The 25,794-nt window shown below is 50.9% G+C and overlaps 1 protein-coding gene across 3 annotated transcripts in view; it reads right to left on the reverse strand.

The window, feature by feature from the left end:
* The window catches only part of LOC100304403 (uncharacterized), a 35,403-nt gene extending 10,813 nt beyond the window's left edge, over positions 1 to 24,590 (reverse strand). The window contains exons 1-15 of one of the 3 annotated variants that reach the window (XM_008674826.4): positions 24,009 to 24,590; positions 23,828 to 23,890; positions 18,999 to 19,297; positions 18,817 to 18,892; positions 18,657 to 18,734; positions 18,518 to 18,577; positions 18,337 to 18,441; positions 5,552 to 5,665; positions 5,195 to 5,236; positions 4,936 to 5,040; positions 4,641 to 4,828; positions 3,971 to 4,254; positions 3,778 to 3,899; positions 3,609 to 3,651; positions 3,382 to 3,473 (exon numbers count right to left, since the gene is read on the reverse strand). In XM_008674826.4, coding sequence (XP_008673048.1) covers positions 3,382 to 3,473; positions 3,609 to 3,651; positions 3,778 to 3,899; positions 3,971 to 4,254; positions 4,641 to 4,828; positions 4,936 to 5,040; positions 5,195 to 5,236; positions 5,552 to 5,665; positions 18,337 to 18,441; positions 18,518 to 18,577; positions 18,657 to 18,734; positions 18,817 to 18,892; positions 18,999 to 19,297; positions 23,828 to 23,890; positions 24,009 to 24,155 — 1,818 coding nt within the window. In that variant the 5' untranslated portion in view covers positions 24,156 to 24,590. Of the gene's footprint in view, positions 1 to 3,381; positions 3,474 to 3,608; positions 3,652 to 3,777; positions 3,900 to 3,970; positions 4,255 to 4,640; positions 4,829 to 4,926; positions 5,041 to 5,194; positions 5,237 to 5,551; positions 5,666 to 18,336; positions 18,442 to 18,517; positions 18,578 to 18,656; positions 18,735 to 18,816; positions 18,893 to 18,998; positions 19,298 to 23,827; positions 23,891 to 24,008 lie in introns of all 3 variants that reach the window. The other 2 variants (XM_008674825.4, NM_001165839.1) reach the window with 2 other exon arrangements.
* Between the last annotated feature and the right edge of the window lie 1,204 nt (positions 24,591 to 25,794).

A 25,794-nucleotide genomic window follows, 5' to 3' on the forward strand; every position in this document is an offset into this window, starting at 1 on the left:
TGTGGTGGAGGAACTGCTTGATGAGGAGCCGAAGTAGCGCTGGGAGCTCGCGGTCCGGGCCACATATGGATGGACCTAGACAATGGGTTGTAGGGGGCCATTGTCCACCCACAGATGAACCGGAGTCGGGTTGGGACCCAGAAAAGAGGCGTCGAGAGTCGCCCCACTGTGCTGCTGGCGACCGCCTTTCTTGCCAGCACGCTTGCTGCGCGACTGCTAGTGTTCCTGCTGCTTTGGCTTGGACAGCAGCTTGGGTGGGGCGGAGGCGAGCAGGGGGTGGCCGGTGTAGAAGATTGATGCGCATCGTAAGCTCCTCAAGGAGAAGATCGTTTCTCACCTCCAAGAAGGTTGGGAGGGGTCGCCCGCGTCGAAGCTGAAGACCAATGCTGCTGAACCAATCGTTGAGGTCGTGGATGACGTTGAGGACAAGAGTGCGGTCAGGGACAGGCTCGCCAAGATCGCCAAGAGCGTCGGCCATCCCCTTGAGCTTGCGGCAGTAGACGGTGATGGAGAGATCACCTTGGCGGAAGTTGCGAAACTCCACGTCGAGGAACAGGGCACGAGTTTCCCGGTTCCCGAGGAACTAAGAAACGATGGCGAGCCAAGCACCACGAGTAGAGGCGTTGCGAACGAGGACAGCATCAGCAAGCTCGGTGGCGTTGGTGTCGACGATCCAGGACTTGACAACATAGTCCACCCGGAGCCAGTCCAGAGAGAAGGGAACGTAGTCGTCGCTGAGGACATGGCCCTCCAGGGAGTACTTGCTGACGACGAGGAGGAAGTCGTCGTGCCACCGAGTGTAGAGGGTGGACGAAATGTTGAGGAGGACAGGGATGAGGGCCCTGAAGTTCTGGACAGCAACGGAGCAACCGCCAGAGCGTGGAGGTTGATCAACGAAGCAGCTTCATGGAGAAGAATCGCATCGGGTTTGGTGGGGACGGGAGAGGCGTTGGATGGAGAGGTTGGAGACGATGTCGTTGTAGACTTCCCGAGCGTCATCGTCCAGAGGAGCGGCGGCGTCGCAGGCCTGGGCGGTACCGCGAGGGCATCGCGGATGCGGCGTCCATCGCATCGCGCTCCTTGGCGGCTGCATCCACCTCACGTTCAGCCTCACGGGCGCGCGCAAGGGCGAGATCACGGGAGTGGAGGCGGGCAGCCTTTTCCTGTTAGGCACGCTCTGCCTCGACAGCGATGGCTTGGGCAGCAGCGAGTGTGCCAGAGGGGGCTCAGCCCCAGGAGCAGGAGGGACCGGAGAAGAATGTTCACCAGCCATGAGCGGCGCGTGAGGTGCAGCAGCCGCGAAAGCAGAGCCGGAGGGCGCGCTAAGTAGGAGTGGGAGCAGCACCAGGAGGGCGCACTAGACAGCGGAAGTGAGCAGGGTGAAACCTAGACTCGTGATACCATGAAAGCAGATGAACTACAGTGTATTGAATGAATAGATGAGAGAACAGAGGTTACATATATGTAGGGAGGAGATCTGTGTGGTTTATAGACATAGAACCAATCAGATCTCCTCATATCTCTATCTATAGTAATGGAACCAATCAGGATCCCCTCATATCTCTAGCTATCCTTATAACAACCAATCAGAATCAATCAGGAGCTAACTAGCCATATATGACTAATTGGGAGCCCAAGAAGACAGTAGTGAATCTGATCTGCTAACAGCACTAATAGAAGAAAAACTTGTCCAACGCTGGTTAAGATGGTTTGGACATGTCCATCAGACACCTCCAGAGGCACCAAAGCGAAATGGGGTCCTAAGGCACGATAGTTATGAGAAAAGAGGCAGGGGCAGTAAAATGAGACTTGAAAGATGAAATATATCGAAAGATTTAGCCTTCAATAGGAGTACATGAAAAAAACAGGTATCAACGTGCCTGAACCTTAATTTGTGGCTTCTGAACTTATTTGGCACAAAAAGTCTTTGTTGTTGTTGGACTATCAGTCCTCTTCACATGTCGAGGATGAGAATTTCTGCGATTGGTGGCTGAGGATCAATGTTTAGTCCAGGTTTTTGGAAGCAAGGTTTGAAATCACTGATCACTTTGGATGCTTGGATAATATGGAAGCATATAAATAGTTGTGTTCAATGATTCTGCAGTGTCCAGGGCTCCAGGCAGTTTTGAGAAAAAAAATTTGAAGAGGGACACCTTTAGTGTTTGTTTATGTCAAGAGGATTGGTGCAGTTTTCAGGCTGCTGCCACCTAGAGGTCGCTCCTGGTAGTTTTGGTCAGGTTGATTGATGTTATGGCCGTTGATTATCTAAGCTTTTACTGTGATATTGTGTGTGTTCTTGTAAATATTTCTCTCTTGTCTATCCTTCTTAATGCAATGATACACAGACACACAGTTCTCCTGCCGATTTGAGAAAGAAATTCAATAACCCAGATAACAAATGTCAGGATGACTCTGTAACATTGACTGCAATTTTCACTACACCCCTAGAGCTATGGCGAACATAAAATTCTTTTTTTTAAACAAACACAGGAGAGCTGCGTGTCATTATATTAAGAAGAAAAAAGAAACATAGGAGAGACAAGACTTGTCAACCCCTAATACTCAATTAGTTTCTACTTTCTATGTAATATTTTTTGAGAAACAGAGTCCCACATGAAAACAAAATTACTCCCATGAAAACCTTTATTTCACACCACCAAATGTGAAAAGCATCTCTCTTGGCAAGACATTTGGACCATTGACACAGGTCCATTCTCAGCAGAAAGAAATTGCAGATACGATGTTGGCCCAAATTGTATTAGCATTCTGCTCTAAAGTCAATGGGAAAATGGAAACAATGGTATTTGTTGTAAATGATTCTGTTAGCAAGACCTATGTGAGCAAGAAACAGGTGTTCGCAAAAATTCGCAGCGCCGTAAGCACATATGGCCAGGTCACCCCAAGCTAATCATTTGCTTTCAGCTAGTTTGGATTGGTTTGATTTGTGGCTGTTAGCTATGTGCTAAGATCGGTTTATGATTGTTGAGTGATTAGTTTGGTTTGCTAGAACCGCCTCTATGTTGAAAAAAAAGCAGAACAGAGGATAAAAAAGGAATTGTATCTTGTTGTTCAGAGCCACTAAAGAGGGCAAACACGCCATTCTCATCCCTGCCTTTTCTTCTTGAATATTGACTGGAATAGCAAAAGTGATCAGGCAATTCTTTTTTGATATTTTCTTATTTATGCCTTTTACTCATATTGATGGGATTAAGAGCTAAAATTTTACAGTAAGGTCCCTTTTCTAAGACCTACTTCCTGCAATTATGTTAGAGCATTTCTCATGATACTATTGCAGTCTACTGCAACGATTATGTTTGGAAAAAAGTACAGCATCGCATCATAGAACAAAGATCATTATCAATCATATGACAAGATAAGTACCTTCCTTTTCCTATCATCTAGGGGCTGGACTTCAATGGCGAGTAAAGTGTCCACATCATCGGCAGTAACAACATAGCTAGGCTGCTTTGCTCCTACATCAACAAAAATATAATTGCAAACAACTTTATTGCGGCATCATGGCATCCTAGTTTTAGGTAATACAGTCACAGAACATAAGCTCTGCTCTAGGTTAATGTATCAGCACACAAAAAGAAGAGAAAGGATACCTTCTATGAAATTTACTGAGCCGTCTTCTAAATGGCGCACCCACTGCAGGCACAAATCATTTGCAAGAAGTGAAACCATATTGAAAGTTTGCAACTCACAATTTTGAGTGATGAGTTTGAAAAATCATTTCGCTACTTGGAGTGTGAATTGACAAGAAGTCAAACACACCTCAAAATTACAAGTTGTGGTACCATTGATGGAGTATCCACCTGCTTGAAGTTCTTGTCCAGGAAAAGGTTCACCTGTGATTCGAAGCCCTTCTATGCCTGGCAATGGATCATCCTCTGCAGCTGTATGTTCATAATAGGCATCCATTAATATGCAGTGTTAAACAATACGAACTTAATTCAATAATAATTACCTTCGGAGAAAGAAGAACCAGGTTCCTCAAGAACTGTAGGAAGATAAGGATATGAAGGGTTTGCATCCTCAAGGCCAGATGCCAAATTAGATGAGTCCCCTAGACCCCATCGAGTAGAAGGTTCTTGTGTGTTTTGGGCTTCAGCACTATCTGAACCATCCAGTACATCATTTCTGCTAAGACCCTTGAATGGTGGGTTTTGACTCTGAGTCTCAAAGTCAAAATGGACAGCACTGGAATCACCTTGAGATACTTGAGGAGGAACATCAGTCCTATATTGGCTTCTGAAAATCATAAGAATTCATATTGTATTAGCATTCCAGTCAATAACAAAGCCTTTTAATCTCAAACAAATTGGGATAGGCTAGAGTTAAAACCCAACAGAACCCACAAGTCAAGGTTCGGGCACATGGATAGCCTTTTAGCATTCTAATCATGGCACAAAATTAACTACACAAAATGGATACCTAAATCTTTCATAATAACATTTAATGTTTTAAAAATAGTGAAACAACAATATGAAGGGGAAAGGGAAATTTGCTAAAAGAAACGATGTCAGATACTCAAAAAGTGTTCATAGCTGTAGGTCTGTAGCATGCTCAAGAAACTACAGCACTGGTCTAAAAAGTTAGTAAAGTACATTATTTTAGACTCCTACAAGAGATGCTACCTGCTTGAAAGAGAGGTCCCTCCCTTGTCATCATGTCCAGCATTTCTTATAGGAACCTCATTTGAAATATCTTGATGGTTTTTGTTACCAAATGCACCCCAATCACCTCTAGCTTGAACAGGGGAAGACATTGGGGATTGTACGTGAGGATACACCATCTGGGAGACAATATCAAGGCTGCTTTTGCTCTGAAAAAAGCAAAGAAGTTGTAGGAAGCACATGATCATGTGTTAAAACTTGACAAAGTAATGGAAGAATGTGTATATACTAAAGAGTCATATCGTACTGTAGTCACCAATGCTTTTCCAGCAGGAGGATTAGTAGACACAGGATTGCTGGTATTATTCGACAATTCAGTATGCCATGGAGTAATCTGGTATCGAGACTCCCTTAATCTGTCCTGCACCATCCAAGTTTGCATACAAGGCAAATTCAAAGTTCTGTAAGAAAATATCGGTAATATGTGCAGAAAACATGACAGGCTCATTACTGCTACAGTATGCCATTTTGCGTAGCAAAAAAATGCATATTGTTGGTAGTTTAGTATGGCTCACCTCAGTAACAATAAGTCGTTCCTGCAAATGTTTAAACAAAACCTACAGGGAAAAAAAACTCGACCGACGTTAGAAAATGGCTAGCTCAGATACTGGTTTCAATTGAATTATATTAGATACAATGTAGAAATAATTTGGTCACAGGTAATAAAAAAAGTTAATTGATCTCAGATTGGTTTGTATATGATAAACGCATGGCATGTATGTTTGTTGAATACTTCGTGCCAAGAAGAGAAAATGTATAGCGCTTAAATTCATTTCATCTGTTAACCTTATTCTCCCTTGAAATCCAACAATTCCAATGCATGCTTAATGACAGTACTCTTGCTACAGCAGACACAAAAAAACAGAACATACCTTTAAATTACTAACAATTGACTGAGCATCAAGAACTGAAGGCTGGAGATCATCATATTCGGACAGAAGAGGAAGCAAAGAAGATAAGAAAATTGATCTTTCTTGTTGGGCTGCCTGGATAGTACCATAAGTAACACTTAGGATCCTTACCATTTTTATTACAAAATCCAAACAATGAACACATCATGAGAAAAAAAACTGATATTATTACTGTCAAGGAAAGACAATCTTACATCAATATTATAACAACCAACCCAAGCATGTGTATGGAAAGCACCTCTTTATCTTTCACTTCATCCTACTTTCATGTAGAAGTGTTCACTAGGGGGTGCTATGTTTGGACTGTGAGGGCTTGACCCCTAATATTTCTTAACTTTTCATACCAAACTAAACCTATCACAGAAAGACCTAGGACCACATACCGAGATTGTTTGCCACTATCCCTAAGCGACGGGTCACCAAGCGAACAGTTCTCGGCGCCCTCTCCAATCATAGTTGGGTTTCAGATATTCAGGGAGCTCTTACTGTAGGTGAATTTGTTGATTTTTTTTTTACCCTTTGGGATATTGTTAGCACTATTCAGCTTCGGCCGGGCACTGCTGATTCTCATTTTTTTCAGATTGTCATCTAATGGCAAATATTCCACGAAGGCAGCTTATGAGGGGGTTCTTCCTTGGTTCGACAGCCTTTGAACCCTTTGAGAGAATTTGGAAAACTTGGGCTCCCCCTAAGTGTAGATTTTTTTTTCCTTTGGTTGATTGCCCATGGAAGAGTTTGGACAGCTTATAGGCTACAAAAGAGAGCTTGGATCAGAAGGCCCTGAGGCTGCTGTTGTCTGTGTCGCCCCGTCGACCGTTGACGCTCGAACGTCAACCCCTGAAGAACGAGGATGTGCAACACGCCAACACCTCGACTTCAGCTACCTTACCATTTAGGCGCTATCATCTAAAGCAGTCCATTCTCTTACATGGTATCGGCTAGATCTTTCTTCCCTCAACCCCACAGCCGCCGCACACATCCAGCTGCCACTTACTTATGCGCCGCCGTCCCCAGGAGGCTCATCCTTCCCTCCCGGGGGCGGCACCTCCCATCCTAGGCCAGCGAGCCTCCCCTTCCTTCCCCGGCGGCGTGTCCACCACCCCCAGGTCTGGCGCCCGCGTCGTCCACCTCAAGTCCAGCCCAGACGTCGCCGTCCTCCCCTTTGTCGTCCGTCCCCAGCCTGGCGCGGCGGCCACTCCTCCGGCCAGCACCGCCGCTGCAGCCCCACCTCCTCTTCTTTGTCGCCGCGTCGTCGTCCATGGCCCTCGTGGCCTCTCTCTTCCGCGCCCTAGATCTAGCGCCCCCGCCACCGGGTCGTGCCTGTTGCGCTTGCTCTGACCGGCGGTGCCCTAGCCGTCGTGCTCTCCTCGGCGCGGCGCTGGCCATCGTGCTCCTTCTTCCCTGCCCGCACCGACGCCCCAGCAGCATCTCCCTCTTCTTCGCGCCTCTCCTGTCGCTGGCGTCAAACCCCCCTGCTAGGCCCGGCGCAGGCCCCTGCCTGGCTGGACCCGCCCAGTCACCCTCTCCCTTCTTCATCGCCGCCATCATTGGATCCATCATTGTCGTGGCCTTCCCAGCCGGATCCACCGTTGTTGTGGCCTTTTCCGGGTGGATCTGACGTCCCCTTGGCCGAATCGCCGTCTTCATGGCTGGACCCGTCGCTGTCGTAGCCTTCCCGTCCGGATCCGCCGATACCCCTCCTATTCTACCCCGGGCGCAGCCACCCTAACCGGCGCAGACCCATGCGCTGCCGCCGACCTCCCTGGCAAGGCTCCTCGACGACCAGGCGTGAAAAGAAGCAAGAAGGCCCTGAGGCTGCTGCTGCCTATGTCGCCCCGCCGACCGTTAACGCTCGAACTTCGACCCCCCCTCGAAGAACGAGGATGTGCAACACCTCGACTTCAGCTACCTCGACATTTAGGGGATATCATCTACATGGAGTGCACACCGGTCTCTACTCTAGCCGCAACATTCACACCCTCACGAGTCACGACGCTGCGACTGCGGCGGGATTTCACCTTGTCGGCTCCTACCTTCAGCTTCTACTCTAGTCTCATCGTGTGCGGTGCCCCCATTGCGACTGAGGAGGGTGTTAGACAGTGTGTGTTCTATATGTATGTGGGTCGGCACCACTGTTGGGCCACCGGTCCATTAGGGTTAGGGTTCCTAGGTCTATATATATATATATATATATATTATTGGAATAACAGAAACCCTAACCCTACACTAGGGTGGGCTTGTATATTAATAGACTGAGTTGGGCCTGGCCCATTACAAATACAGGGGTACAATTCTAACACCCCCCCCCCCCCCCGCAGTCGCAACTCTATCCTGTACAGATGTTGAGACTGGAGCGAAAGTCTAAAAATACACTCGACGGTAACCCCTTGGTGAAGATGTCGGCGAACTGCAGCGTGGTGGGGACGCTGAGAACCCGAACGTCACCGGCGGCGACACGCTCCCGGACGAAGTGTAGGTCGATCTCCACGTGCTTCGTGCGTTGATGCTGCACGGGATTGGTGGAGAGGTAGACCGCGCTGACGTTGTCGCAGTAGACGAGGGTGGCGCGCTGGAGGGGACTGTGGAGCTCATGGAGGAGCTGTCGCATCCAGGAGGCCTCTGCCACGCCGTTGGCCACAGCGCGGTATTCGGCCTCAGCACTGGAGCGAGAGACGACGGGCTGCCGCTTGGCGGCCCAGGAGACGAGGTTGGCGCCCAGGAACACGGCGTAACCGGAGGTGGATCGACGCGTGTCTGGACAGCCAGCCCAGTCGGCGTCGGTGTAGACCACGAGTTCCGACGTCGGGGATGGTCGGAGTAGGAGGCCATAGTCGAGGGAGCCGCGGAGGTAGCGCAGGATCCGCTTGAGAGCGGTGAGATGAGGCTCCCGCGGGGTGTGCATATGCAGGCACACCTGCTGAACGGCGTAGGCGATGTCAGGTCTGGAGAAGGTGAGGTACTGGAGCGCGCCGGTCAGGCTCCGGTAGGACGTCGCATCGGCGACCGGGGGCCCGTCGTCCTCTGAGAGCTTCGCCTGAGTGTCGACAGGCGTGGAGCAGGGCTTGCAGTCGGACATGCCAGCCCGCTCCAGTATGTCGATGGCGTACTGGCGCTGATGGAGGAAGAGACCCTGGGGCCGGCACTCGGCGGTGATGCCGAGGAAGTGGTGGAGGGGGCCCAGGTCCTTCATCGCGAACTCCCGCTGCAGGGCAACGATCGTGCGCTGTAGAAGGTCGGCGGTGGATGCCGTGAGCACAATGTCGTCGACGTAGAGCAGAAGGAAGACGGTGTCGTCGCCGCGACGGTAGATGAAGAGGGACGTGTCCGACTTGGCCTCGACGAAGCCGATGTAGGCCAAGTAGGAAGCGAAGCGATTGTACCAGGCCCGCGGCGCCTGCTTGAGGCCGTAGAGGGAGCGGTTCAGCCGGCAGACCAGGTCCGGACGAGCTTCGTCGACGAAGCCGGTGGGCTGGCTGCACTAGACAGTCTCCGTCAGAGTGTCGTGGAGGAAGGCATTCTTGACGTCGAGCTGATGGATCGCCCAGTCCCGGGAGAGGGCGAGGGAGAGGACGGTGCGAACAGTGGCGAACTTGACGACGGGGCTGAAGGTCTCGTCGTAGTCCACTCCGGGGCGTTGGGTGAAGCCTCGAAGGACCCAACGGGCCTTGTAGCGGTCGAGGGAGCCGTCCGAGGTAAGCTTGTGGCGAAATAGCCACTTGCCGGTGACCACGTTGGTGCCTGGTGGACACGGCACCAGGTCCCAGGTGTGGTTGGCCAGGAGGGCCGCGTACTCCTCCATAGCGCGTCGCCAGTGTGGGTCGGCGAGAGCGGTACGAACGGAGGAGGGGACCGGGGAGGCGTCCGGTGGAGTGGTAGTCGTATCAGCTGCCAAGATCAGCCGGTCGACAGGTCGAAGAATGCCGGCGGCACGCCGGGTCACCATCGGGTGGACGTGCCCGGGGTCACGGTGGATGGCGACCGGGTGGTACACCGATGGCTCGGGGCGGTCAGCCTGGACGTCGGGGGCCGCGGGCGTGGCCGACTCGCGGCGGTGATAGACGACGGCGGGGTCGGCGAAGCGCACCGGGCTCGTCGACGGGCCCGGGTCGACAGGTGCCGAGGTAGTGACGTGGCGGCGGCGGTAGACGAGCGCGGCGTCGGCGAAGCGAGCCGTGGGCGTCGACAGGGCCGCGCATGGTGCGGGAGGGGTCGGCGGGGCCGCGCGTTTCGCAGGCGTGGTCGACGGGGCCGCGCGTGGCGCAGGCGTGGTCGACGGGGCCGCGCGTGGCGCAGGCGTGGTCGGCGGGGCCGCACGTGGCGCAAGCGTGACCGACGGGGCCGTGCGTGGCGCGGAAATAGGCGCGAGCCGCGGCGCCGAGGCCGCATGGGGTGCGGGTAACGGCGCAAGACGGGGCGCCTGGGAGGAGGGGGAGACCGGATCGGACTCGAGGAGAGTGTCGAGATCGGTGGGTGGGGAGGGGCCAGCAAGGGGAAACACATCCTCGTCGAAGACGACGTGACGAGAGATTATGATGCGGTGGGAGGCGAGGTCCAGACACCGATACCCCTTGTGGTCAGATGAATAGCCAAGGAAGAGGCAGCGGGTGGAGCGAGGAGAGAGCTTATGAGGGGCAGTAGCAGAAGTGTTAGGGTAGCAGGCACAGCCGAACACGCGAAGATGGTCGTAGGTGGGGGTTGTGCCGTACAGTGCGAAGTAGGGAGTAGGGTGGCTCACCGCCTTGGAGGGAAGACGGTTGAGAAGGTGGGTGGCGGTGTGCAGGGCCTCTGCCCAGTAGCTGGCAGGGAAAGACGCCTGGAAGAGAAGACAGCGGATCATATTGGTGGTGGTGCGAATCATGCGTTCGGCCCGACCGTTTTGGGCAGAGGTGTAAGGGCACGAGAGACGCAACTGGACGCCATGAGTGAGAAAGAAAGAGCGGGAGGCATGATTGTCGAACTCGCGGCCGTTGTCACACTGCAGGGCACGGACCGGGCGGTGAAACTGGGTGGAGACCCAGGCGAAGAAGTGTGTGAGGGTGGTGAACGTGTCGGACTTCAATCTAAGAGGAAAAGTCCAAAGAAAATGGGAAAAGTCATCCAAAATCACCAAATAGTATTTATAACTAGAAAGACTGAGTACAGGAGAGGTCCAGAGATCACAATGAACCAGGTCAAAAGCCTGCTCAGCCCGAGAAGAGGAAGTGGTGAATGGGAGACGAGTATGCCGGCCTAACTGACAAGCATGACATAGACCCTCAAAATGTCCCCTACTACATGAAGGATCTAGGCTACTGGTAATCTTGGTCATGACGTCAGGTCCTGGATGTCCGAGACGACGATGCCAAGTGGTGGAGGAGGTGGTGGAGACCAGGGCAGGAGGCGGAGACGCGCCGGAGGTGGAGGGCCGGAGCGTGTAGAGGGGCCCCGAGCTGTCACAGCGGGCGAGGGGAGTCCTGGTGGCCAGATCCTTCACAGAAAAACCAGAGGGGTCAAACTCGATGGAACAGGAGTTGTCAGTGGTGAAACGACGAACAGAGAGGAGATTATGAGTGATGTGGGGGGCTACGAGAACGTCGTTGAGATAGAATGGTCCAGGGAGATCCGAGGCACCTACTGAGGTGACGGGCAGAGTGGAACCGTTCCCAACAACGATCGATGAAGGATGAGAGGGATGGGGGGGATGGGAGCGGGAGAGCGTGCCTGTAGTGGGAGTGGTGTGGTAGGAGGCACCAGAGTCGATCACCCAGTCGGAGGAAGGAGGGGTCATCGCCATGGTGCTGAAAGCGGCGGCGAGGGAGGTGTTGTCCCAGCCTCCAGACAGCGGGGACCAAGTCGTCATGGGGGTCCCCGGGGGCAATGCAGGCACGCCGTAGGGAGGCGTGGGAGGCATGTCGTAGGGTGGCGCAGTCAGGAGAGCCGACGCCGGGGGACGGGAGGCACGTGGGGCCTGGCCCGGCCACATGGCGATGGTCCCGGTCCAGGGGTTATAGAGTGACGGCCACGCCTGGCCGGCACCCCGACCGAGGGGACCACCACGAGAGGAGCCGCCACCCCCACGGCCGCCCTTGCGGGAACGACGACCGCCATCGGCGGCGGACGTCTGACGAGGGGCCACAGGGACGGCGGGTGTGGGGCGGGTAGGGGCCCCGGTCGACGGAGGACGAGGGGCCTGGCCCCCTGAAGGAGCCTGACCACCGGGAGGAGCGCTGTAGAGCGCCGGAGCCGGAGCAGCGGCCTCAGACGCCATGGTGAGCTCCTCGAGGAGAAGCTCGTTCCTGACGGCATGGAATGTGGGAAAGGGAACGGTCCTCTTGATGAGAGCCTTCAGGTGACCATAGCGGGGGCTGAGGCCACGCAGAAGGTTCAACACCAAGGTCCGGTCGGCGACAGGCTCGCCGAGGTCGCGGAGAGAGTCCGCCATGCCCTTCATCTGGCGGCAGTACTCGTCCACGGAGAGGTCCCCCTGAGAGAACAGGTGGAACTGGGCGTCGAGGTGCAGGGCGCGAGCGTCCCGGTTCCCGAGGAACTGTTCTTCGAGGGCGAGCCACGCCTGACGGCCCGTGTCCGCCTGGTCGCGGATGATGTCCTGGAGCTCGATGGTGATGGTTCCGTGGAGCCAGGAGAGGACCACGGAGTCCATCAGGGACCAGGCTGGGGACGGCGGGGTGGCGACGTCGTCGAGGACGTGGTCGTCGAGGGCGTAGCGCCGCAAGGTGAGGAGGACTTGCCCCCTCCAGCGAGGGTAGTGGGAGGACGCCGGGTCCAGAACGACGGACACGAGGGACCGGATGTTCTGTAGTCCGGCCGCCTGGGCGTGGAGAGCGGCGATGTGGTTAGCATCGAGGCCAGAGGCGTGGGGAGCCTCTGGGGTGGGCGGGTGTAACGCCCTGAATTTGGGGGTAGATTTTTTTCTTCTTTTCTCTCACCAAATTCAGGCGTTACTCTTTCCTTTTCCCTTTTCTTCTCGCTAAGCCTTGATCTTTTCCAAAGTCGCAGCGGGTTTTGGCTTTAGACCTCGTGTAAAGCAAAACCTTAAAACACTTTATTTCGTGTGATGCACCATGCCGAACCATGCATACTTTTGGTTGTTTAAAATGTAAAAGCATTCACCCCGAGAAAATTAGATTTTAGAAAAAAAAATCTTTCTTTTTCTCTCCCTCCCTCCCTTTCCCATTTCGGCCCAGCCGCCCCCCCCCCCCTTGCGCGCCGGCCCAGCTGGCGGCCCAGCCGCGCCTCCCCCCTCCCCTCCCGCGTGGGCCCCCCCCCCCCGGCCGGCCCAGCCGCCCCCCCCCCCCCCTTCCCCCACTTTGGGCCCATCCGGCCCAGCCGCCCCCCCCCCCCCACCCTTTTCTTTTTTCCCAAAAATCCCCCCCGCGGGCCCCGCCCGTCATCTCTCTCTCTCTCTCTCTCACCCCAACCCTAACCCTAGCCGCCGCCGCCGCTCCCCCGCGCCGCCCCCCCCCCCCTCCGGTGAGACCCCTTCTCCTCCCTCCTTCTCCTCCCCTTCCCCCCCCCCGGCGCCCTCTCCCCCGCGCCATGGGCGCCGCCCGTCCCCGACCCCGCTCGGCCCCGGCCCGGCCGCTCGCGCCCCCGCGCCGCCCGGCTCGGCCGCCCGTCCCCGACCCCGCTCGGCCCCGGCCCGGCCGCTCGCGCCCCCGCGCCGCCCGGCTCGGCCGCCCGCCTCCGGCGTCCCTCCCGGCCGCGCCCCGCCCTTCCCCGCGCCCCGCGAGCTCGGCCGCCCGCGCTCCGGCGAGCCCCCGCCCGTGCCCCGCCCGTCCCCGAGCTCGGCCGCTCGCGCCACCGCGCCGCCCGGCTCGGCCGCCCGCCTCCGGCGTCCCGCTCGGCCCGGCCCCCGCTCCGGCGAGCCGCCCCTCCCCCTCCCGTGTCCGGCTCAGCCCCGCCCCCGGCGAGCCCGGCCACGCCCGCTCGGCCCCGCCCTCGCGCCCGCTCCGGCGAGCCGCCCTCGCCCACCCCCGGCTCGGCCGCCCGCCCCCCCGGCGAGCTCGGCCGCCTCCCCCCCCCCCCCCGGTTCAACCGCCCCCGTGCCCCGGCTCGGCCGCCCGTCCCCGCGCTCGGCCTCGTCCGGCCGCGTCCTCGCTCGCTCGCGCTCGCTTGCCCCGGCGTGCTTGCCCGCCCGCCCCGCCGTGCCTTGCTCGCGTCGTGTCGGCCCCGGCGTAGCCTTGAGTTCGGCCCAGCGTGCCTAAGGCGCGCGGCTTTGAGCTCGGCTAGCGCACGGCCCCGACGTGCGCACGGTTAGTTCGTGGCGTGTGCGTGCGGCCTCGCGTGCGTGCCCGCGTAGTGCGCGTGCCTTGGCACGACTCGTCGTGCCTCGTCTACCCCCTAACCCCCCGTGTACCCCCCCCCCCCCCCCCCCCGTCTCCTATATGCGCTAATCACGTCGTTTATATTAATAAGGTAGGAGTCTCAATTTGGAAATTGCTTACGTTAGTTAATTTGTGTAGCCAATCGTCTATTTCATTCAATGTTAATCTACTAAAAGTGGTCACGTTTACATTAGTGCATGTAGCTAATTCTTTTGTTAGAACCAATTGGAACTAGAACACGTGACGTCTAGTTATTCACCAACCCGTAGTGCCCCTCGAGCATAAGCCTCAACCCCTGCGAGACCTTCCCTCGTTTCTTTCTAACCAAGGTAAATCCATTATCGTATGTGGTGTTCTATGCATATTTTCTTTACTTGTTCTCTTGTATGGTGTACTGTTGGTTTCCTAATTTCAATGAATGGATGTATGTATGTTTGCACCCGCTTAGAGAACGATCCGGTTGAAGAGCCCGAGGAACCCGCAGGAGAAGCCCCTGAGCAGCAGTCGGTTGGTGGAGGCAAGTGTCCCTTGACCTATCTATGTCCTATTCATTCTTTAATTCACCTCCCGCTTTACACATTTATGCCTAAGGATTGACTAGCTTCTGTTATCCATGTCCTTGTTTACCTATTTGGGTTGGATTATTACTATTACTGTTTAGCTTTGTGCTATTGCTTAACTCTAATCAATGAACATGATGAGAATATCTATGATACGCTGTTTTCCCTTCTCTTATGATGATGTTATGCTTGTGGTCATCAAGGGGGCTCGAGCGGTTTCTCGAGTGCCTCTCCGTAAGGACCTGTTCTATGGATGACCGCCCGGGAAAACAGTGCAACCATGAGGGTGGAATGGGATGCCCTTAGCTGAATAATTAGAGGATCCGGGGTGTAGTTCACTTAGCCGTCGTGCCGTCAATGGGGCTCGGTGTATGCGGCTCGCTCTGCCAAGTTTGGGTTCGCCCCTTGGGGAGGAGTGCGGTGCATTTAGGAAACCTAACGGGTGGCTACAGCCCCGGGGAATCTTTGTAAAGGCTACGTAGTGATGCCCTGCTGGGTCACCTTGGTAGTGATCAATGGAGAGTCATGATCTCCGGGCAGAACGGGAATCACGGCTTGTGGGTAAAGTGCACAACCTCTGCAGAGTGTTTGAAAACTGATATATCAGCCGTGCTCGCAGTTATGAGCGGCCAAGGGAGCTCCAGTGATTAGTGGTACTTGATCAGAGATACTTTGGTACAGGTGGTTATGAGATTGATGGTTTCGGTTATGACTATGGTGCTGGTAAGTGGTATTCTTTCCGTTTGGAAAGGGTACATCGGGTTAATAACTTGGGTTAATGCTAAAACTTGGCTTTCTACTAGTAAGTAATAATCTGACCAACTAAAAGCAACTGCTTGACTTATCCCCACATACAGCTAGTCCACTACAGCCAAACAGGATACTTGCTGAGTATGTTGATGTGTACTCACCATTGCTCTAAACACCAAACCCCCCCCATCCCCAGGTTGTCAGCATTGCAACCACTGCTCAGGCGAAGATAAAGCTGTGGAAGGAGACTTCCAGGAGTTCCAAGATTACGACGAGTTCTAGGTGTGGGTTAGCGGCAACCCCCAGTCGGCTGCCTGTGAAGGCCGCGGTTATCTATGTTTCTTTTCCGCACTTTGATTTATTGTAAGGACTATATGGACGTCTCAGACGTATGATGTAATCTACTATTTCCCTTCTTAATACTATTTTGAGCACTGTGTGATGATGTCCATGTTATGTAACTGCTGTGTACGTGAATAACTGATCCTGGCACGTACATGGTTCGCATTCGGTTTGCCTTCTAAAACCGGGTGTGACAGCGGGGGTGTCTCCTGGGCGACCGGAGGAGGTCCGATGACGAGACGCTGCGCAGTGGCCATCTGGGCGGTCAGAGTGGCGGCCAGCGCGCGCTCCTGTTCTAGGGCGCGGGACGCGGCGCGCTCGCGCTTCTGAGAGGCGGCCAGGGCAGCCTGGAGAGCCACGATGGGCGATGACATGGTGGAGTCGGTAGAGAGCGTCGTGGAAGCCCAGGTGGCATCGGCGACGAGCGGACGAGTGGTGGAGAACCCAGGGGGTGGCTGCCTGGGGAGGCGGGTCGGCGATAGAAGACCGGTAAGGGCGCCAGTAGACGCCGGGTAGCCCGGTAGGCCGAGCCCGAAGGGGGCGAGGTCAGCAGCGCGTGCGCTGGCCGCAGCAGTGGCGCTAGGCGTGTAGAGGCTGGCGGCCAGGCGCGCGTCGACGCCGGTGGTTGCTGCGCCAGCAGTGGGTAGACCTGCGGCAGCGCCAGCAGGGACTAGACCCGCGGCAGCGCCAACAGGAGCCAGATTGACGGCTGCTCTGGCGTGGGCGGCCGCGTCGGGCGTGCCGGCGCCGACGGTCTGCAGGGCGACGGTGTGGAGGTGGTCCATGGCCGTCGAGGGCGCGAGCGGTGGAGCAGTCGAAGCCGCGGCCCTTGTAGCAGATGCAGCACCGGATGTGGCCGCTGTTGGGGACCGTCGCGTCCGCGCTGGCGAGAAATGGGACGGCGGAGGAGGAGCGGCGGCGCGCGGGCAGAGGAGTGTCGGCGGCGCGCGCAGAGGAGTGCTGGCGGCGCGGCTCAATGGAGCACGGACGGCGGCGCTGGAGATGGGCCGGCGGCGGTGGAGCGGCGGCGCGCACTGGAGCTCTGGTGGCGACGCGCGCAGGAGCTCTGCTGGCGGCGCTGGGCCCTGGCGGCGGCGCGACCAGCAGGAGCAGTGGCGGCGCTGGAGCCCTGGCGGCGGCGCGACCAGCAGGAGCAGTGGCGGCGCTGGGGCCCTGGCGACGGCGCGACCAGCAGGAGCAGAGGGTGGCGCGACCAGGGGAGGAGAAGGAGCAGGGGAGGAGAGGGAGCAGGGGGACGGCCGGCGCTGGTGCAGGGGACGCGGCGCCTGTGCCGGCGGCTGGGAGAAGGGAGAAAAAAAACTGGCTCTATACCATATTGGAATAACAGAAACCCTAACCCTACACTAGGGTGGGCTTGTATATTAATAGACTGAGTTGGGCCTGGCCCATTACAAATACAGGGGTACAATTCTAACATATATATATATATATATATATACCCCTCCTCTATGCAATACAACAAAGCAGTCCATTCTCTTACAGCATCACCCGCCGAGATGCCCCTTTATGATCAAGATCAAGAAACATTGAACCACCTTTTGGTTGGTTGTGTTTTTGCTCTAGAAATTTTGGTTTCGCCGTCTTAAGCCAAGTTAATCTTCAGAACTTGGCCCCTCAGCTGGATGGTTGTCGGTTCATGGATTGGAGTTTGATCAACAGCCAAATTCAGGGACCTGCCAGGGATGGCCTTAATTCCTTTATTATTCTTGGTGTATGGTCTCTATGGAAGCACAGAAATGGATGTGTTTTACTGTTTTTGATAAGCGCCGACCCAACATAGAAGGTATCATCACAAGAGCTGGGCGGGAGAGAGAGAGAGATGTAGGAGATGGCTGGAGCTAATAACTTGTATCTCCTCATAGCCCCTATTTCATGGTTGTAGGCTTCTTTTTACTATTTTGGTCGTTTCCTTAGCTTAGTCAATTGACCCTTTTGTACTCTTGTTTTTGGCCACCATAAGGAGGTCTCTTGATGTCTGTACCGGTCCACTTGGACCTTAATCTCTTTCTTCTTAATATAATGAAGCGCAGTTCTCCTATATTTTCGAGGAAAAAAAAGACCTAGGGCCACATGGTTCGACATTAGTATTAACGGGATGGAGTTTTGAATAATATTTTCCATAAGAAACGACTGAAGCACACAGCATAATGCACAAGCCAAATCTAGGTCCAGAACCTAGTACATGTTATGGTGATATCACAATGTATAATGTATTTATAATTGACACACAATCATGGCAATGAATTATCCTACCTGGTGGTTAGAAATAGTAAACCACGGTTGTTCAATAGAGATCATTTGGAATTAAGTCTACCTTCAGTACTGAGGACAGACAACACAAAGAATTCCTACACCAAACACTTGTGTCAAGTAGCTACAAGCACTCAAATATTCATAACTATCTTCAGCTACTGCAATAAAGATTTGACTATACAAATAAAGAATGTGTTACATTCCAACTTCAAATGTGAGCTCAATCCACGATAAAAGCTCTAGTAAGCACTGAAATTGAACATCCATAGACTTCTGGCAACAGAACAATTTTTCCATGCTACATACATAAGGCATGATATTGCTATGATCATACACATTTAAGGATATTTTACATAAACGTGATGTTTTAATTAAGATGACAAACATGCATAAGAAGCATCAAGCTTGTGCATATTTGATATTCGGGCTGTAAGCTGAATCAAACGAAGATACGATATGCATTGACCAAATCCATCATATAGCGCACGAAAGCTACCTGCAACGCATACGTGAGACGAATGTTTTCCTCAATAATATCTTGCCTGTATGACAAAGCTTTTGAAGCTGCATCAATTAAATCATGCTGCTGCTGGTCAAATGCCTGAAAACAACTATTAAGATGAGATGATAGACACACTCCAAGGAATTATTCTCTTTCGATAAAATGAACATCTTACCATACGCATATAAGCAATCCGTTTTTCTAACTTGTATTTATCATCGAGTATTTGAGCTTCCTGTCAGGAGTTGTTTGTGGTCAACAGAAGCTCAAAAAGGAAAATACAGTAAGGTGACCTTTACATGTAAATGGTTTACCTTCACAGAGTAATCAGCAAGATGTTTTCTTAATTGTGCAATCTCTTCTTCCCCTTCTTTGACCTTAACAGTAAGGTCCTGTGTAGGACCTATCATTATTAGGAACGGTGTACCATAGGTATGCAGAATTGCAGATGACGCTGAACAAGAACTAGTTTACCTGCTTCCAGGATATGTTCGAGTTCATCTCTGAAACTGGTAATAATCTAGAATCATAATCTCCATCTTTTCTATGTCTGCAACAGATCTATATCAATATAAGGCAACCAAAATACCATCCCAAGACACAAACATAGACATATATATAGACATATATATATATATATATATCTGCTACTTTACCTATTTGGAGAATGGGACCGAGATGAGGGAGTAGAGAATTGTGATGGGCCACCACTATCAACAGCAGTTTGTTCGCCTAATGATCTTTTAAATGCTCCATTTGCCTGGGGACTGTCAAGGTATTTTTGTTTTGAGCTTTCATCAATCAGATGCTCTCTACTCTCACAACATCCATTCTGAGGATGGATCAAGGTACTTTGAGGATTTACTGAAGAGCTAGAGCCATCCATTTTATTAGAAACAGAATTGCGCTCTTGACCTAGTCCACTGAAAGAACTTTGGGATGTAGCATCTTCCCTCTGAAAAAAAAAGGAAGCACATTCCAGAACAACTTAATGCCCACAAATATGCCATAGAAGTATAATTCTAGTTGTTACATGTCAAGCAAGAGTTGTGATTTTTCATCATGATACAATAATACAAGCTGTCAAAGCTGATTGCAGCACAGGGTAGAGACATTGTTTCAAATAAAACATATCTATTGGTATGTTTGAAACAGAAATATAGACATATCGATAGCTCTAGTAAATGCAAGTACGATATCCAAAAAATATTGTGGTAAAAAATGATCGGATGTGTTTTTCGGTTGCTCCTTTAAATCCATTGTGTGGAATAGTGTCGTGGTTTTGCTGCTCCGGCAAAATAAAAAAAACATGGCCAGTGGGGAAAGACTGCCCTTGTGCCCCCACGTTACGTTATTACGCTTAGAAGAAGCTTGCAGTCAACCGACCGAGAAGACTGTTTCAGTAAAAGAAAACATGGTAAAAACCAGTCAAGATTCACCTATCCTGGAAGTTACCAGATCTCATCCTAAACTTTGCCGGTAACAATTTCCTTTGGAGCATAAATCCTAACAAAAAAGTAGGTAGCAGGGAAGGTACATGACATGCTTGAACTTCAGTAGGATAGAAATGGCAGAACGAGATCATGGTGTGAAGAATACTATGCCTCTGGTAATACTAAAAGGTAAGGGCTGGTTTGGCAACCTAATTCCTCGCCAGGTTCCCGGCGTTTTCCCTGTGACAGCAGCCCACGCGCCAAACTCCCACAGGCCACTGTTTTATCTTGTTTGGAAGCCTGCTCTGCGGGGATAGTGGTCCACCGCGAGCCCAACTTCCGCGTGGAAAATAGTCCGGCCTTCGGATGTCGGGTGGCTATCCCAGTCTGTTCATCTCACCTCATCTCGTCAGGGTCGCCAGTCGGACACCACCCCTCCGCTGGTCGCCGCCACCACTCCACCGGTCGCCGCGCACCCCTCCATCGGAGATTTTATCAGGTAAATCCAGCACTTCTTCCGCACCTTCTTGGTCTTGCTAGGATTTTTTTCTCTGCTCTCGCTCCTTGGACGGCGACGAACGTGGGCGTGGCCACTTTTACTCTCCGTCGTGGGTGAGGACGGCTCCCTCCGGCCTTCGTCCACATCCACTCGGTGTAGATCTAGCCTCCTCAACGTCACCGCGACGCTCCAGGCGACTGTCTCCCAACCCTGTCCACCAGTGGCGGCCATACGCTGAGGCCATGGACGATCGTCTCCTCTCAACCCACGGAAGGGAGGGAGCGGATGCTGGAGCATGCCCAGTCGGTAACAGTGGAAGAGCAAGTTCTCTTCCTAGCTAGGGTTTGTTGATGTCCTTGTTACGCTCGCCGCACTGCAGTAGTGGCGGTAGGAGTTGGTGTTGGTCTTGTCTGTTAAGGCCCATTAGGCCCAAGCCTACTGGCTATATATATTACCTACAGTCCTTAGGGACTAATTATCTATTATCAATCCCAAGGTTAGTAACATGGTATCAAAGCAGGTTACGAAACCCTAATTTTTTGGCCACTTGCTTCTTGGATTTCCATGCAATGGGAGATGACCCAAGGAGAATACAATAACCTGTATGGATTAAGAGCTATTTTATTTTAAATACAAGATGGACAACTAATGCATGATTGTCAATCTGTGAGCTTCCAGAAAAAACTGCTAGTTTGCTACTATCTTCTCTTCTTTAGAATGTTCTTCCTGCCAATCTGTGAGCTTCCAGAAAAAAATCTAATTATATTCCCTAGCCTGATAACTGATTTTATTGTTTAGTCATAACTTCTTGAAGAGACACATTCTGATATAAAAATTTCACATCTTTACATTCAGTAGTTGATAACTTGATATGATTTGTTGTAATGCCCTATTGTTTTCGTTTGTACTCTATAAATCAAATACATGTTTCCTTACTGGAAAGACCACAAGTCCGGACTGAATGGTCTCTTGATCATCATTATAATTGTAGCATGAAGGACACTATATTTTTGTTCCAATTTGTTCCTTAATTTGCATCAATTTTGTATGTTATATGATAGGTAGCGCAGCTATACAAGTGCATGATTAAATTTTATGTTTCTAGATAATGGGTTCTTGGGAGGAGCACGTTAGGCGGTTTTTGTTGGAGGAGGAAGAAGATGATGATGAACTGTTCTTTGTTATTCTCCCTGCTATAAACCCATACCTCTCGGGAAGAGAAAAAGCGCATCCACACATCCTCCCTCACCGGTGCTAAAAAGGTTAAAGAAATTCTTGAAGGGCATGAGAGCTAGTGCAAATCTGAGTTCAGAATGGAGAAAGAAATATTCAAAGCCACATCAAATTTTCTTAGAAGAGAGAATTTACTACGTGACACGTGAGGAGTTAGCGTTGAGGAGCAGCTTGGGATGTTCATGTATATGCTCTCCCACAACGCCAGTAACCAAATGCTACAAAAGGCTTTTTAACACAGTAGATAGACTATCCATTGAAAAATATCCGAAGTTTTTGAGATAGTTCCCATACTAACTCAACGATTTGTGAAGCTTCCTAGCTCAATTCAAACTCATGCTAGGATTGCAACAGATTCTAGGTTCATGCCCTTTTTTCAGGTGAGCTACAACTACAAACACACAATTATCCTATGCTAATTGCCACATGTCCTCAACATATTTCCATATTTGTTTCTTTAATGCAGAATTGCCTTGGTGCCATTAACGGCACACATGTACCCATCACTATCACAGAAGACAGGGCCCCTCCATATAGAAATAGAAAAGGAACTCTTTCACACAATGTTATGGTAGTCTGCGACTTCGATCTCAATTTCACATTTGTTTCATGTGGATGAGAAGGGTCGGCATCAGACGCATGGGTGCTTCGATCTGCTATTAGCAAAGGATTTAGTGTGCCAGAAGGAAAGTTTTATCTGGTAGATGGTGGCTATGCAAATACAGCATCATACATTGCACCATACAGAGGAGTTCGGTACCATCTCGGTCAGTTTAGGAGACATCGTTCATCACAAAGTGGTTATGCAAACTACAAAGAGTTGTTCAATCATCGCCATGCAATTCTCTGCAACCATATAGAGAGGGCCATTGTTGTTCTTAAGAAAAGGTTCCCGATTCTAAAAGTAGGGACATTCCATCCCATAGAAAATCAAATCAAGATCGTTGTTGCGGCCGTTGCATTTCACAACATAATTAGAGGGCAAAATGGTGATGAAGGATGGCTGGTGGCTGGACAACCAACCAGATTATGTATCTCCAAGTCAATATGTTGATGTCCATGAGGAAGACTTATCCCAATGACACAGAGTCAAGTGATGGAAGTACATTAATGGGGTGTTTGGTTTGAGGAATGAGCTAGTCCATCATCTTCTCACTCATCATTTTTTTTGTTTGGTTTGTGTAATGGAATGAGTTGATTCATCATCACCTTATTCCTCATAGTTAGTTAGTTAGTACTAATATGAGGAATTGGGTCATCCCACCAAATTTGAGTAATGAACTCATGATGCACCACCTCAATTTGGATGGATTGATTCCTCAAACCAAACATCCCCTAAGAGATCAGATCGCACTGCAGATGTGGGCTGCCTGCAATAATTGATTAGCTTAAGTCCAAATACAATAAGACACTGCAGATGTGGAGTTTTTGCTATGTCTACTTGTCTAGTTTCTCTACCATGCTTTTTTAATGTTTTGCCTGAGCCTAGACATCACCTGGAGGGGCGAACTCAGCCCTGTCATTTCCAGCGACCCAGTCACTTTGGACTGAGGCGAAAACGGCTGGGTGGAGTTCAGCGGCCCAATAGTGCATGTCCAGAACATAGTGATTTTTCTGAACTGTAAGACGGTGTATATCTATATGTTCTGCACTGCATGCCTGGCTGTAAACTAATGGCATACTTCTGCAAATTTCTTCGCTTTTGTCATTTCCTAGTTGTACAATGTTGGTACATGGTGTAAACTAAACCGTGTGTCAATTGGTGTTACTTGGTACTTGCAGAGTGCTAAGTGGAAGCAACACATGAAGCTTATATGGAGAAGGAAAATGGAACGACAGTTCACATGAAGCTTGTAAAAAGGAGTTAAACTCATAATTATTCTAGTGCCAAAGTTCATAATGAAGGGACTTGTACTATGCTTCTATGTTATATTGTCTATTTGTATGTGTGAATGGAGATGATCTTATGTGATGTGATGATGGATAGATTAACTTTGTTGGATATTAGACGATCATGTTTGGGGCATGTTTTTAGATTTTTCGTTATGTTTCATTGTGTTTTTTATTTTTATAAATATTTCCTGTTTTTCTTTGTTTTTTCTTATTTTTCTGAAGTATTTTGTCTCAAGAGAGGTTTTTAGCTCCTTGATTGCCAAACTGTGGCACAGAGAAATACACCCAAGTGGAAAAAATTCTCCCATGAAATTGAAGTGTAATTTAAAATCTCCTTGGTGGATTACTTTCCGAGATTTTTTTGTCCATTTGTTGCCAAACTAGCCCTAAAGGATTTAAATTCTGCATGGAACAGAAACAGACTTACCATCCTCTGTAGCTGTTGTGTTTTCCTCATCAATTCTTCCTTGAGACGGCTATTCTCTTCCAACTGAAATGGAATCAAACGACTCGAAAAATCAAACTAAGCTAGTATTTATGTTTTATTATATTACATTACGCAAACAAAAAATCATTGACATGGGGAAACGGGGGATGGAGCGGGTTACCTGGGTGCGGATGGTGGCGTCGGCGCCCTCTACGGCGCGCATGACGCTGAGGAGGTAATCGGCGCTAGGCAAACCAGCGGTGGCGGCGCTCTGGTCCGCTGGGTCGGAAAGGGATGCCGCGGCAAGGCCGTCGGCGAGGCGGTCCATGGGCGGGCGCGACGTGAGAGCTTCCCCCAGCGTAGGGTTCGGGACTTCGGGGTGCAGCGGGTCCAAACTCCAAACTCTTCTCTAGTCGGTAGTATACTCTGCTTTTGCCGGTGGAATTGCGCGGAAGGAACCGACGCCAGCGGTGGTGGACTCGATGCGACCCGCGGGGGATAGGTGCTGCCGCGTGAGGACGGGATCAATTCGAAGTATGGAATCCGGAGTAGCAGTTATTTAGAAAATAAACGTGGAGCCGAATGGTGGAATTGGTCAGCCACCGCGGAGGATGGAGGAACCTTGGTGGTGAAAGGGACGGGGAGGGGAAGAGTGGTGTGGGTTGGAAGGCGCAGGCGCGGCGGAGATGATGACGCGACCGCCATGGATTCATGATGACGAACGCAATGAATATGTAAACAGTCTTTCATATTCCATGCGCCCGTGGCCGTGTAGTGTAGGGATGACAAGGAATGATTGTCGCCTGGTCGGCACGTCGCCGTGCTTTGCTCGGTCTTGCATTTCCCCGTGAGCACGCTGGCTTCATCGGTCCAGTCCCGAATCGGCACGTCTATTTCTCACGTAATCTTTGGAGAGATAATTCTGGTTTAGTTTTAGGGGTATTTGAATGGAATAGATAGCTAATTTCACTAATATTAAATCTAATAGTTAGGAGGTGTTTGAATGTACTAGAGATAATAGTTAGTAGATAAAATTAGTTAGATACATCCAAACATCCTATCTAATAGTATCATATTTAATAGTTCAGCTATTAGTTATTTTTAGTAAATTAGCTACTAGTTAGCTAACTATTTGTTAGTTAGCTAGAAAACACCGTCTTAGTTAGCTAAAAATATACTAGTATAATTTGCTAGCTAACAAATAGTTAGCTAACTAGTAGCTAATTTACTAACAATAGTTAATAGCTGAACTACTAGCTAGGGTGTTTGGATGTCTCTAGCTAATTTAGTCATTAACTATTATCTTTAGTACATTCAAACACCCCTAATTTACTAAAATGGGTAATAACTGAAATATTAGCTAGAGTGTTTGGATGTCTCAACTAATTTTAGGGGGTGTTTGAATGCACTAGAACTAATAGTTAGTTGGCTAAAATTGTTAGTGAATTAGGGGTGTTTGAATGCACTAGAACTAATAGTTAGTTAGCTAAAAATTGTTAGTGGAATTAGCTGGCTATCTAATAACTAACTAATTATTAACTAATTTACCAAAAATAGCTAATAGCTGAACTATTACCTAGGGTGTTTGAATATTTCATCTAAATTTACGGGGTGTTTGAATGCACTAGAGCTAACAGTGAGAGTACCTAGAGGGGGGTGAATAGGTGATTGTTGGAGGGTAAATCTCTCCGACCGGGTGGCGGATTGCACCCGCCCTAATTCCTAAAATGAGGAGGGGCCTAAGCATCCTGCTTGTTACGAGGTTGGTGGATGAACACACGAGAGCACACGAGGGTTTAGAGTGGTTCGGGCCGCCGGGGCGTAACACCCTACTCCACTGTGTAATGTATTGTGAGTCTGAGCTTTGATTTGTCTTGTAACGTCGCATGTCTCCCCTTTTATAGCTGAAGGGGAGCATGCACAAAGGTACTGAGCCCCGACATGTGGGCTCAGGGACATAAAGAGTA

This window comes from Zea mays, chromosome 3, assembly GCF_902167145.1.
Source record: "Zea mays cultivar B73 chromosome 3, Zm-B73-REFERENCE-NAM-5.0, whole genome shotgun sequence".
Lineage (NCBI taxonomy): Eukaryota > Viridiplantae > Streptophyta > Magnoliopsida > Poales > Poaceae > Zea > Zea mays.